At 39.6% G+C, this 15,273-nt stretch overlaps 1 protein-coding gene across 1 annotated transcript in view; it reads left to right on the plus strand.

Annotated features, from left to right (window-relative positions):
* Positions 1 to 15,273, plus strand: part of HDX (highly divergent homeobox) — an 83,815-nt gene that overhangs the window by 32,095 nt on the left and 36,447 nt on the right. Inside the window, exons 4-5 of the mRNA XM_036439822.2 lie at positions 8,122 to 8,268; positions 14,924 to 15,131. Coding sequence (XP_036295715.1) covers positions 8,122 to 8,268; positions 14,924 to 15,131 — 355 coding nt within the window. The remainder of the gene's footprint in view (positions 1 to 8,121; positions 8,269 to 14,923; positions 15,132 to 15,273) is intronic.

Genomic DNA, 15,273 nt, shown 5'->3' on the forward strand with positions numbered 1-15,273 from the left:
GCCCCCAATGTGCATATGGCTGGGGTCCCTAAGCCTGGCCTGTGTCCTCTAGCAGTCCAGGAACCCTCGGGGATGTCCTCAGGGGAGTGAGCCCAAGCCAGCAATTAGACATCCTTAGCTCTGCAATGGAGGTGGGAGAGGCTCCCACCACCACTTCTGCACTTGCCAGCCATGATCCCATCTCAGGGCTTCTGGCTGAGTGGCACTCCACCTGTGGGAGCACACTGACCACCGGGGGAAGCTCCTGCATTAAGCATATGCCCCCTGGTGATCAGTGTGCATCATAATGATTGGTTGTTCCACCGTTGGGTTGATTTGCATATTAGCTTTTTATTATATTGGATGGGATAGACTGACAGGTCAGAGGGGAATGGGGTGGACATAGACAAAAGTGTGGTGATGGTTAGAGGTGGGGGGGCTGGGTGCAGGAGAGTAAATGAGGGGAAATGGGAAACATCTATAATAGTGTCAACAATAGAATAAAAGCAACAATGATATACCACTACTCTACACACCTATTAGGTAAAAATGATACATTATGAACTATGTATTTACTACTTTGATAAAATTAAAAAGTTTAAAAGGAAAGAATTTTGTTCAGAAAAGAGTGTTTTGTTTTCTTTTAATTTTTTAATTTTTTCTTTTTATGGCAATGCTAAGGAAGCTTCAGAACCCATGTGAGGGCTGGATTTGTTATTGGGAAGAGAACAAGCAAGTTGCAACCAACAGTATTTTGGATAACCTCCCTGAATTGATTTAAAAGAGAAAGGGACAGATTCCCCAAGCTACAGTTATTTGTAATTTTTTTTTATTCTAAATGAAGTCATTTTTGAACCTTAATCCCCCCCCCCCCCCTAAAATTAGTCCTTCAGGTTCAGTAAACTTTAGGCCTCACAAAACCTGTGTTAGTTCCTGAAGGTGGGGGTCCCCAAAGGAGTTTGGATTCATTCATTATATTTATTTGCTCCTTTTAATTCTTGTTCTAGGGAGAGTGAGGACAGTTTTTACTCAGTAATTTTTCTAATAAGAATTGTATTGGGACTTGCTCCTTCTTTGGCTGTTTAGAGGTTTACCTTACTGGGAACTCACAGACTTTAAGCACTTTGAAGATAGGGACAGAGCTGTATTGTGTTTCTATAGTACAGGCACAAAGTTAATACAACTTTTATAAATATTTGTTGAAGAAACTGATACATTTCAGTGCCATAAGGCATTACTTTTTATTCTGATCCATCTCTTTATTTAGACCACATGTGTCAAACACAAGGCCCGCGGGCCAAATCCGTCCCACCAGGCCTTGCAATGTGGCCCGCACCGCGCTGTCATCACTGCACTCCGCTGCGTTTCCATCACAATGACAGTTTATGACTGTTCAGTAAACCATTCGGCCCGCGATTTAGGCTGGATTTTAGATTTTGGCCCCTTCTCTGATTGAGTTCGACACCCCTAATTTAGACTTTTGTTCAAAGCCTAAGGCTGAGGGGATGAGCATGTAGAATGGAGTAAAGTTGCTTTTTCCAAATCTTAGATCCCATACTTCGATTTTACATAGAAGATGCATTTCTGAATGACATTTTGAATTGAGTATATTAGATTTTGCTAATATCAACTCTTTTTACTCATAGAGATTATTTTTAATGGTGTTTAAATGTTTCCTAATATGAGGTGTAAAATATTTTGCTTATTTTAAGAATCTTTATGCATTCTTTCTGTAGTAAAGTGGATTACCAATATGGTAAGTTTATTTGGGGGGTCTGCTTAAAATGGGGCACACCAGTACTAAATTCGGTTCCAACAATGACTAATTTGCACACTACGTGTGGATTAGATGGCTGTTGGACATAAGCATTTTTTTTGTCCCTTTGCTCCCACAGCACCTGCTTTGATCAGAGGCAGTGTCTTGACCCTTCATGACCTCTTTGTCATGGCAACTGCGGGGCATCTACTGTCTGAGGCCTTGGCAGTCAGCCAGGCATTAACCTTCCCAAGATGGTGGCAACCCTGGTGAACATGTGTCAGGGGTGGGGTCCCCTGGACAAAAGCAGAACAGGGAGGCACACAGGGAGAGATTTCAGGAAGGCTCACTGAACCCCACAGAGTCATACCAATAGCTTCACTCCTCCTTTCTTCCCGTGCCTGTAGTCTGATGGCTGAGGGAAGTGGCAGCCACTGGCGGGGCTGGGTGTGGGCTCATAAGGATGGGGGGCCTGAGGTACCAGTCCTGGCTGGGTGGGCAGGCACTTCTTCCCAGGGTTTCGAAGGGTGTTGGAGACGGAGACGCACCCAAGCCTCTGTTCTGGGATCCTGGAGCTGGAAAGGAGGGAGGCTGCCCCCTCCTCCACTGATGAGTGGGACATTGCAGAGGAGGGGCTGTGGATCTCTAGCCCAGACCCATCATACCAGGGGCAGATCATGGGCTCAGGTGCTGCCAAGGCCGCCAGACCCTTGGGGGTGGGAAGGAATATCTGGGCCCTCCCTGCAGCAAGTTCTTGGCTTGGGTGTCTGAGCAGCAGGTGGGCAGCAGATGGCAAGTGTTGATGGAGAAACTGGCTCCGGGCTGGATAGATGAGGCGTACAAAACTTTTGCCTGGGCAGTGCCAGGGCCACGGAGTTGTGGCGGATAACAAAGCGCAGGAATCCGAGGTCTCGATGCTGGCACAGGGGTCTGAGAACCTGGTGGGGTGTGGGATGTGACTCTTCTGCCTCCACCTGGCATGGGCTCCACTGTGCTGCTGGAGGGGGCAAGATAGGGGCTGGCCCTGCATGAGCCACTCACTGTTTGCCACCTGCCACAGCTTGCCAGTCCCCTATGGGCCAGGGAGAGACTAATGGTCAGTCCTTTGGTCATCCTGGTCAAGACCGATACTGATTTATATATATATATATAGATATAGATAGATATAGATATAGATATAGATATAGATATAGATATAGATAGATAGATATATAGATATATAGATATAGATATAGATATAGATGATATAGATACAGATATAGATATAGATACAGATACAGATATAGATATATAGATATATAGATATATAGATATATAGATATATAGATATATAGATATATAGATATATGGATTTCTCCTAGCAATATATTTTCTGCAAGGGAAACAGAAGAAAAAAAGTAACAAATTGAGATTACAACAAATTAAAAAGTTTTTGTAAAGCAAGGAAATCATCAACAAAATGAAAAGACAATCTACTGAATGGAAGAACATATTTGCTCATGATACATCCTTAGTAGTTAAATATCTAAAATTTTTGAAGAATTCAACACTAAAAAAAATCAAGTGGAAAAATCAATAGAGAACCTGAAGAGACATTTCTCCAAAGAGGACATTCAGAAGGCCAATAAACATATCGAAAGGTCTCAATGACATTAATTATCAGATAAATGCAAATTAAAACCACAATGTCACCTCATACCAGTTAGAATGGTTGTCTTCAATCAATCAACAAGCAATTACATGTTGATCTAGATGTGCACTGTTGGTGGGAACACAGATTGATTTAGTCATTGTGGAGAGCAATATGTTGTTACTAAAAAAATTAAAAATGGAACTGTCTTATGACCCAGCGATTCCATTTCTGGATATTTATCGAAAGAAACCCAAAACACCAATTCAAAAGAATATATGCACCCTTATATTCATTGCAGCGTTATTTACAATTACCAAGGTATGGAAGCAACTTAGTACCCATGAATAGATGAATGGATAAGAAAGTGTTGGTACAAATATACGTGGTATTATTGGGCTATTAAACAGAATGAAATATTACCATTAATGACAGCTTTGATGGACCTAGAGGATATTATGCTATGTGAAATAAGTCAGAGAAAGACAAGTGCCACATGGTTTCACTTACATGTGGAATTTAAAAGAACAAAATAAACAAAAGAGAAATAGACTCATATATAAAGAGAACAGACTGATGTTACCAGAATAGAGTGTTTGGAGAACTTGATGAAAGGGGTGAAGAGTTTAAGAAATACAAATTAGTAGTTACAACTGCCTAGGGATGTGAATATAGCATAGGGAATATAATTAATACTAGGGTCCTAGTGCATAAAATTTGTGATGGGGGGTGGGGAGGTTCCCTCAGCCCAGCCTATATTCTCTCAAATCAGGGACTGCTTGGGGGATGTCTGACTGTGGGATCAGCCCAAAACTGGCAGTTGGACATCCCTCTCCCAACCGCTCCCCTGCTGGCCTGATTGCTCCCAACTGCCCTCCACGGCTGGCCTGGTCACACCCACCTGCCCTCCCCTGCCAGCCCGGTCACCCCTTATTGCCCTCCTCTGCCAGCCTGGTTGGCCCCAACTGCCCTCCTATGCTGGCTTTGTCACCCCTAATTGTCCTCCTTTGTAGGCCTGGTCTCGCCCCCAACTGCCTCTACCTGCCTGATCACACCTAACTGCCCTCCCATGTTGGCCTGATCTTGCACTCAAGTGCCCTCCCCTGCCAGCCTGGTTGCCCCCAATTGCCCTCCCTGCTGGCCTGATCTCACCACTAGCAAGCTTCTTCTGCTGGCCTGATCTTGCCCCCAACAGCCCTCCCCTGCTGGCCTGATTTTTCCCCCAACAGCCCTCCCCTGCCGGCCTGATTTTGACCCCAATAGACCTTCTCTGCCAGCCTGATGTTACCCCTAACTGTCCTTCCCTGCCATCTTGCTCACCCCTAACTGCCTCTGTCTCAGCTCCCTCCACCATGGCTTTGTCCAGAGGAAGTTGGAGGTCCAGAAGATGGCCATTTGACCTGGTCTAATTAGCATATTACCCTTTTAGTAGTACAGATAGATTATATAGGATAGGATTGCTTAAATGGGGGTGGAGGGGTGGGAAAGCCTTTTTAAGCAGGAGGAGATGCTCTTGGCAGACAAAAACACATAATCCCTATATCTGGACTGATAACCAGCCGTATGCAATATATCGATACTACCAAACTGGTCATGAAAAAATTGAACCGCTTTCTTATACCTTACACCAAACAGCTGTTGCCCTTAAAACCCCTCCCTCCTAAACCCCCACCTTAGATTCTGCCTTCGTAGTTCACTCAGATTAGGTTCTGATTGGTTGGTTTTTATGCCAATCAGTGTCAAAAGCTCCGCCTCCTAGGCAGCCATTGGCTCCTGGCACTTCACCCAGATTTGGTTCTGATTGGACAGTTTCTATTCTAGTCAGTGTGTCTGGGTCTATCTCTGGGTGATCAAAGAGGCACAGCTGATCACAGCCCCAGAGAAGGCCCAGAGAGAAACAGAGGCGTGGCTGCTGGCACAGCTGGGAGAGAAAGAAAGAGGCAATGGCTGATCAACAGCTGCCATGGAGACCCTGCCTCTCTCTGCCGGCCTCTCTCTGGGCCTGATCCGTAGCCCCCTCTGCAGTCGTCCCTCACTAACACCCCTGATGCCCTAGTCATCCCACACATCCTGTTTGGTCGTCTGTTCAGTTGTGATGGTCGCTTAGGCTTTTATTATTATAGATTTTATTATTTAAAGCTTTTAGGGGCTTTAAAAATAACCATTCTTCCTCCATAAGTTTCTACTTCATAGGTATTGCCATAAGTCATTTTCAGCATTGCTAAGTATGACATCCAGCATGTTTCTAACAAATCAAATCAGGTTTTATTTAGTTCAGTTTAAGAGATGAATCAGCTTTGGATGTCCTCTAAATGAATTACAAATTAATTGCCTGAGTGTGTTTCAGTTTTTGTTCATTTCTTCCTTTCTGACAGTAATTTAGGCTAGCTTGCATTGAAGAATTTGGTGCAATAGCAATGGAAAAATATGAGAATATTTATGCTGGCTGTTATGATGGACCTTACTACCATTTATTTTGCTTTCAGTTTTATATTCAGAAGTTTATCTTCACAAGTATTGAACAATCAATATAGGATGGGTACCTAATGAGATTTTTATGTTGTAAATAACTTGAGGGGTATTCCATTTTATTAAAACTTTGGATGGCATGTCTTGGTTTATTTATTGGGAACATGTCATTTGTACTAGTACTTGAAGTAAATGTTATTATCAGTGTTTTTTTTTTTTTTTTAAGAAGTGGAAGAACAGATTTAGCAATAAGGAAATTAACACAAACAAAAATGTACTATATTTCTTATGAAGAGACACATTAATTATATACTCTATGTCCAATATCATGGTAGAAAATGAAGAATTCACATATTGATTTTCTTCATGATAGCTAAAATTCCTTTTCAAAAGGAAGTAGCTTCAAAACAAATTTGTTCCTATTGTGTGGTATTACGTGAGTTTTAACTATGATAACTTTATTTATATTTTATATATTATATACATTATTTTCCATTATTACCCATTATTTCACTTTAAATTTCTGCTGGAAAGGAAATGCTGAAAGCAGTATGTGTATGGGAAGGATCTGAAGTCTAGCTTCAATGTGGGACCAGACCATATCTTCTTAGGCAAAGGCAGCCTTATTCCTCATGCCATTATTTGTAACTGTTGCTATCAACTCACTCACTCTCATGGGCTTTCTCTTGCTCTTTAGCTCTCTCACACTTACTCTCATCATAAACAAACACATACACATATATGGCTTTACAGGATATATTTTAATTAAAATTCATTTTTAGTTTTTTTCACCACCTCTTGAGATAATTGAAGACATCATAGGGATAAAGCTACTAGAATAAAATCAGAATATTCCCATTTCTATATCTGCCATGGACTCTCTATGCCCTGTTGAATGTGTCCTTTGACCCTTTTTTTCCCCTGACTCTTTATCAGCAAATTGGAGATCAATATTCTATCTTGCTTCTAATTTACTTCCTAGGGATGCCAGGATTTATTGAATTAAAACAATATATAAAGTCCATAATTTATTTGTTTAAAAACCCTAAGAACAAAAAGGATAGGCTAATTATGAAACTCCCTAAAGTCATAAATATGATTGTTGTCTTAGGACTACATTATCTTCTTAAATTTTTATATGCCTTTTTAATTAATTATAACATTTGTAAGGAAGCTATGTGTATGGAAATTTAGATTACATTATCAAAAGGCAGCACAGTGATGTAATCCTGACCCTGTTTTTATTTTTTTTTTAAATCCATTCTTCAAGATATAGTTTTTTTTTAACTTTTTTTTTATTAAGGTATTATATGTGTACATATCTTTCCATTGCCCCCCCTCCACTGCCAAAAATCCCCCCCCCAGAGTTTTTCTTCTATTGGTTTTGCTTATATGCATGCATACAAGTCCTTCGGTTGATCTCTAATCTCCCCCGTATCTCCCTATCCTCCCCGCTGTAGTTTGACAGTCTGTTTGTTGCTTTACTGTCTCTGTATCTAACTTTTTGTTCATCAGTTTATAATGTTCTTTATTATACATAAATGAGTGAGGTGATGTGGTGTTTCTCTTTCATTGACTGGCTTATTTCACTCAGCATGATGTTCTCAAATTCCATCCAGGTTGTTGCAAATGATATTTTTATTGACTTTAGAGAGAAAGGAAGAGAGAGGGAGAGAGAAACATCCAGGTGAGAGAGATACATTGAAGGTGCACCAACTGGGGATCAAATCTGCAACCTAGTTATGTACCTTGACTGGGAATCAAACCACAACTCATTGGTGCACAGGATGACGCTCCAACCAACTGAGCAATCTGGCCAGCACCTAACCCTGTTATTTTTAAAATATATGTAGTGTGAATATAAATGTATATAACATAGAAAAAAGGTTGAAAGAATATACATTAGAATGTTAACAAATGTTATTTTCAGGATTGTGTGTAATTGAAATTCTCTTCTTTTTAAAATGTATCTGTAATTTTTACAATGACATAAATTATTTGTGTGATTATAACCCTTTACAATAAACATCGCTTAATTGCCATCAGCTAAAATTTTTATTCTAGTACACTTTCATGTTATAAAATCATGTTATAAATATCATGGGAATTTTGATGTTATAAATGTCATGAAAATGCCCATTTCAAAATGGGGGAACACAGAGTAAGAATTACATAATTAGTTTAACTAATGTATATATTGAAAGTAACATAACACATCTCACCAGGATGATCCTATCTATAGTAGTATTTCTTTTGATTATTCTAATTTTTAAAATTTGTTCTACAGCTACAAGACCGCACTCAGTTCAGTGACAGAGACTTAGCCACCCTTAAGAAGTACTGGGACAATGGCATGACGAGCCTTGGATCTATCTGTAGAGAAAAAATTGAAGCAGTTGCAAGTGAATTAAATGTTGACTGTGAAATAGTTCGGGTAAGACATTTTCAATAATTTTCATGGTGTTGTTGATGAGCATCTTAAATGAAAGCTTTAAAAATTATGTGAGATTATGTAAATAATACCATCAATACATTTTTAAAAATAACTCACATAATAGAAGGAAATATATTCAAATCATATGTCTAATAAGGAACATATATCCACAGTATATAAAGAACTCTTACATCTCAATAATAAAAGGCAAATAATGCAGTTTGTAAAATAAACACAGAATTTGAATAAACATTTATCCATAGAAGATATACAAATGGTCAATAAGCACACAAAAAGATGTTCAACATTACTTGTAATTATAAAAGTTAAAGCTACAATGAGATACCACTTAGTATCTACTATGATAGTTGGAATAAAAAAGACAGATTACCACTGTTAGCTAGGATGTGGAGAAACAGGAACAATTATACATTTCTGGTGAAAATGTAAAATGTATTAGTCACTTTTTAAAACCATCCTCTAAAATTTTAACAAATTAATTATATGACCCAGAAATTGCACTTTTATGTATATAACCCAAAGAAATGAATCATGTGTCAACTTAAAAAACTTATATATGGATTTTCTTAACAGCGTTATTCATAATACCAAAGAGTAGGAAAAAAACACACAAATGTCCATCAAGTCAATGGGTAAACAAAATGTTACATATGCCTATAATGGACTATTATAGAGCCATGTGAAGAAATTAAATACTGAAATATGCTACAAAATAGATGAATCTTGACAACATTATGCTAGTGAAAGAAACTAGTCACAAAGAACCACATCTAACCTAATAATAGAGTACTATGCAAATTAACCATCACTCTGCTACACAAGCCACACCCACAAGCCAATCAGAGTGGGTGTACAAGTTAACCCAACAAAAATGGCGGTTAATATGTATACAAGGAAGAAAGGAGGAGTGAAGACTGAAGACAACATAGAAGAAAGAGGGAGGGAAAGTGGAAAGCAAGGCAGCTGCAGCTGCTGGAGGGAAAGCACTGGCATTGCATGCAGGGCAGGGTGTGGTGAGGTGCACAGTGGCATTTCCAGGAAGCAGCAAGGGCAGTGAATGCAGCAGATAGGGCATACCAGGTAAGGAGTGCAGCGGTGGTGGCAGCGCACAGCCACAGAGATGGTGGCGGAGGTGGCCGTGGATGGGTAATGCTGGCTTCATAGAAAAAGCTTGGAAGTATGCCTTTCTCTTGAACTTTTTGGAATAGTCTGAGGAGGAGAAATTTTAATTCTACTTTAAATGTTTGATGAAACTCGTCTGTGAAGCTGTTTGGCCCAATGCCTTTGTTGGAAGTTTTTTTTTTTATTACTGCTTCAATTTTCTCCATAGTTATTGGTGTATTCAGATTTTTTTGTATTTTCTTGATTGAGTTTTGGAAGGTCATATTTTTTCTAGGAATATCCATTTCTTCTAGTTTGACCAGTTTGTTGGAATAGAGCTGTTTATAGTATTTTTTAATGATTCTTCGTATTTCTGTTGGATCTGTTCTTATTTTGCCTTTTTAATTTCTAATTTTGTTTATATTGGTCCTCTCTCTTTACTTCTGGTGAGCTTGGCTATAAGTTAGTCTGTCTTATCATTTCAAGGAACCAGCTCTTGCTTTCATTAATCTTTTTGTATTGTTTTTGTTTGTTTGTTTGTTTGTTTGTTCTCTATGTTATTTATTTCCACTCTGATCTTTATTACTTCCTTCCTTCTGCTTACTCTGGGCTTTTCTTGTTGCTCTCTTTCTAATTCTTAAAGTTTCAAAGTTAGATGATTTATTACCAGTTTTTCTTGTTTTTGTTTTTTTAGAAGTAGGCCTAATGCTAAGAACTTTCCTCTTAGCACTGCTTTCACAGTGTTCTATCAAAACATTATTATAACTAATAAATAAATTTGGCAAGATAGCAGGATGAAAAATTAACACTCAGAAATCTATGACTTTTTTATACACCAATAATGAACTCACAGAAAGAGAAATTTTTAAATAATCCAATTTATCATTGCAACAGAAACACACACACACACAAAAAAAAAATGAAGATGCTCAGGAATAAATTTAACCAAGGAGGTAAATGACCTATACTCAGAAAATTACAGGATGAAAAAAAAATAAAGGATAGAGGAAGACATAAACAAATGGAAGAAAATACTGTGTTCATCAATTGGTAGAATCAACATCATTAAAATGTCCATATTACCCAAAACAATCTACAGATTCAATGTAATTTCCATTGAATACCAATAGCATACTTCAAAGATCTAAAACCAACTCTCAAAAATTCATCTGGAATAAAAAAAGATCCTCAATAGCCACAGCAATCCTGAGAAAGAAGAAAAAATTGGAAGTATCTCAATACCAGATATTAAGCTATATTACCAAGCCATGGTTCTCAAAACAGCCTGGTATTGGCACAAAAACAGACATATACACCAACATAACAGAACAGAGAATCCAGAAATCGACCCAAGCCATTATATTCAATTAGTATTTGACAAAGAAGGCAAGAACATACAATGGAGTCAAGATAGTCTTCTCAATAAGTGGTGCTGGAAAATTTGGTCATACATCAAAAAAAAAAAAATGAAACTGGATCACCAACTTATGCCATACAGAAAAATAAATTCAAAATGGCTCAAGGACTTAAATATAAGGTGAGAAACCACAAAAATCCTACAAGATTATATGGGCAGCAAAATATTGAAATATATCATAGCAATATCTTTACTGACACAACTTCTAGGGCAATGGAAACTAAAGAGAAAATAAACAAATGGGACTATCAAAATGAAAAGCTTCTGCACAGCAAAAGATATCAACAAAACAACAAGAAAGCCCACTGCATAAGAGAACATATTTGCCAATGTTATCTCCAATAAGGGTTTAATCTCCAAAATGTACAGAGAACTCATACAACTTAACAAAAGGAAGATAAATGAGCCAATTAAAAATTGGGGAATGGACCTAAATTGGCACTTTTTGAAAGAGATATGAAAACATACTCAAAGTCAATAATAATCAGAGAGACACAACTCAATGAGTTACCATCTCACACCAGACAGAATGGCTATCATCAACAAATCAACAAATGACAAGTGCTGGCAAGGATGTGGAGAAAAAGGAACCCTTGTGCACTATTGGTAGTAATGCAGACTGGTGTAGCCACTGTGGAAGATAGTATGGAGTTTCATTAAAAAGTTAAAGATGCACCCTAAGTGGTTTGGCTCAGTGGATAGAGTGTCGGCCTGTGGACTCAAGGGCCCCAGGTTTGATTCTGGTCAAAGGCATGTACTTTGGTTGTGGGCACATCCCCAGTGGGCAGTGGGCAGGATGCAGCTGATTGATGTTTCTTTCTCATTGATGTTTGTAACTCTCTATCCTTCTCCCTTCCTTCCTGTAAAAAATCAATAAAAATATTTTTAAAAAGTTAAAAATGGAACTCCCATTTGACCTTGTAATCCCAAGAAACCAGAAACACCAGTAAGAAGGGATATATGTACCCCGATGTTCATAGCAGCACAATTTACAATATCTAAGATTTGTAAACAACCTAAGTGTCAATCTGTTGATGAGTGAATTAAAAAACTGTAGTTTTTTAATCTACACAATGGTATAAAAAGTAAGGAACTTTTACAATTTGCAACAGCATTGATAGAACTGAAGAGCATTTTGCTAATCAAAATAAGCCAGTTGGAGAGAGATAAATATCACATGATCTCACTCATATGTGGAATATAATGATCAACATTAATGAACAAAAATAAATGGCAGGGAAGGGGGCGGAGAGTGGGGGGGGGTGGAGGTGATTTAGAGAACAATCAAAGAACTGGTATGCATGCATATTAGAATAACCAATGGACACAGAGAATGGGGCTCTGGGGGGTTGCTCATAAAGATGGGAATGGCTGGTGTGGGGTTAATCATGGGAAAAAGGAGACATAAGTAAAACTTTATACAATAAAAAAAGTCACATGCAAAATCCTATATAATAAAACCCTAATAAGCAAATTGACCGAACTGCAGAATTCCTGATGGAAACATCAGTTGCTGTGATGCACACTGTCCATGAGGGAGCAGACACTCAATGGAGGATCTTCCCCCTGGTGATCAGTGCACTCCCACAGGGGGAGCAACACTCAGCCAGAAGCTTGGCTCACAGATAGTGAGTGCAGCTGCCACAGTGGGAGCATCTCCTAATTCCATGGCAACACTACTGAGCAACAGAAGTGGGTCAGGATGAGTATCAGCAGTGTGGTGCCCAGTCCTGATTTGTACTCCTTTTTGGCTGCCTGCTGCTTGGTGCACTGCTACATCCCCCGATGGGTCCCTGTGTGAGAGGGATGTCTGACTGCTGGCTTAGGTCCAATTCTGGGTCCCTGTGTGAGAGGAATGACTGACTGCTGGCTTAGGTCCAATTCTGGTGCAGTTCTCTGTAGAAGGCAGTCAATCTGAACAACTCAGTGACTCAGAGAAACTCAAGGAGAGCCTGCCTCCACACTTGACTCTTCCACTCGATGGTGTTCACAGGACAGATTGTGGTTGCCCAGCCTGTGCACGTGCAGTAGCTACTGAAGCTTAAGCAGCAAGACATACAGCAACAGAAGGCCATCCAGTCACAAGCTGGCAGGTGGACATCACCCAAGGGGTTCCAGACTGCAAGAGGGAGGAGGCCAGGCTGAGAGACCCTCCCCCAGTGCGTGAATTTCATGCACTGGGCCTCTAGTAAATAAATACATAAAAATTAAAGGTCACATGCTATATGGCTCCATTTATATATCACTAGAGGCCCAGTGCATAAAAATTCAGACACTGGAGGGGGGGGGGGGGTCCTTCAGCCCAGCCTGCCCCTTCTCACAGTATGGGAGCCCTCAGGGGCAGGAGATGACCTGGCAATCAGGAGAAGGCAATGCACCATCACACCTCTGCTGCTGCCACTGGCGGCAGTGCAAGCCTTGGCCAGTCCTGGTTACCTGTGCCTTGGGCAGCCATGGGCGGCTGGGCAGCCACCATCTGTGACTTGCCTGTGCCTCAGGCTGACTTTGGGCGGTTGGGGGACTAAAAGGACTGAGGGACTCCAGAGGCAGGTGCACCAGCAGGGTTGCCATCTTTTGGCTGTGGGTGCTGCCATCTTTGAGGACAAGGCTGCCATTTAACATATGCCCTCTTTATTGGCTAAGGGTGTTGCCATCTTTGAATATTGCATGGCAGACAATTAGTATATTTCTTCCTTATTGGCTGTGGGTGCCGCATCTTTGAGGGCAGTACAACAATTAGCATATTTCCTCCTTATTGGCTGGGGGTGCTGCCATCTTTTGCAACAATGTGGGGGTCAACAAGCATATTCCCTTTTATTAGATAGAATTCTTAAAAATATAGATTATTTGCCAAATATTGGAAATGGTAGGAAGGAGGGGGAATAACAAACCTATATAATAAAGAGGGAATATGCAAATTAACTATAATACCCTCACATGAGATGGCTGCCCCCATGTGGTCACAAGATGGCTGCCCCCATGTGGTCACAAGATGGCCACCACAAGATGGCCAGCAGGGGTAGGAAGTTGTGGGTGATCAGGCCAGCAGGGGAGGGAGGGTTGTTGGAGAACACCAGGTCTGCAGGGGAGGGGAGTTAGGGGCAACCATGCTTGCAGGAGGGAGCAACCAGCCTGCAGGGGAGGGCAGTTAGGGGCGAACAGGCTGGCAAGGGAGGGCAGTTGGGGCAGTTGGGGTTGACCAGGCCTGCAAGGGAAGGCAATTTGGGGAAACTGGGCCTGCAGGGGAGCAGTTAGGTGTCTATCAGGCTGGCAGTGGAGGGGTTAGGCTGGCAGGCGAGCAGTTGGGAGCCAGTAGTCCAGATTGTGAGAGGGATGTCCAACTGCTGGTTTAGGCCTGATCCCACAGAGGTCACAGATTGGAGAGGGTGTAGGCTGGCATTAAGGACACCCACCCCTCAGTGCACTAACTTCGTGCACTGGGCCCCTAGTGGTGTTATAAAGGAACATGGAAGTGTATACACATATTTTGTAATATATTTCCTGTTTTGTTTTTATGTTATAATTATGTAAAAATATAATTGGAGGCAACTGAATGAAGATCTATCTCTTCAACTTCCTGTGATTTTAAACTTATTTTAATGAAAAAAAAAAAAAAAACATTTTAAATGGTTCTAAATCCAATAAAGTGAAAATTTAGAATACTTGAAATAACCAGGTAACATGGAGCCAAACAAAGTTAATATAAACCACATTTTCACCTATGAAGAGCAATATTCAAAATAGGAGATGAATTATAATTTCAGCTATATGCCTGGTCCCTTTAGAGAAGGAACCAATTAGTGTTCCCTTTGAAATATTTGGTGGATTATTTTCTACAGAAATAAATAAATAAATAAATAAATAAATAAATAAATAAATAAATAAATGTTTCTTGAAAGTCTGCACATTTAAATAAATATTTCTGCTAATAAGATAGTAAAAAATGAAAATAATTATTTTATTTTTAACTTATTAAGCAATAATAAAATTTCATTATTCTAAGTACCTATTTCATCTTTTTAATCATGTTTTAAAAAGCATTCATTCATTATTTTAATGATCAGACTGCTAAGTTTCTATGTTTACAAAGCTTCCTCTTATATTTCTCTTATAAAGACTTGGATTGGGAATAGAAGAAGAAAATATCGTTTAATGGGGATTGAAGTTCCACCTCCAAGGGGAGGCCCTGCTGATTTTTCTGAGCATCCAGAGTCTGGTTCTTTGTCTGCACTCACAACAGGAGAGGAAGCTGGTCCTGAAGTAGAAGAAGATAATGATAGAAATGATGAAGCATCCATCTGTTTGTCTGAAGGAAGCTCTCAAGGTATTTTTTTTTTTTTTATGTTGCACATCGTAATTATAGCTTTTGTAAATTTGATGTATTTTTAGTTTCTTTTCAGCATACTGGACTTCAAGTCTAAACTCATATTTGGTCAAAAATATTAAAATAAATGGATTTATTTTCT

This window comes from Pipistrellus kuhlii, unplaced genomic scaffold (genome assembly GCF_014108245.1).
Source record: "Pipistrellus kuhlii isolate mPipKuh1 unplaced genomic scaffold, mPipKuh1.p scaffold_m20_p_16, whole genome shotgun sequence".
In the NCBI taxonomy this organism is placed as follows: Eukaryota; Metazoa; Chordata; class Mammalia; order Chiroptera; family Vespertilionidae; genus Pipistrellus; species Pipistrellus kuhlii.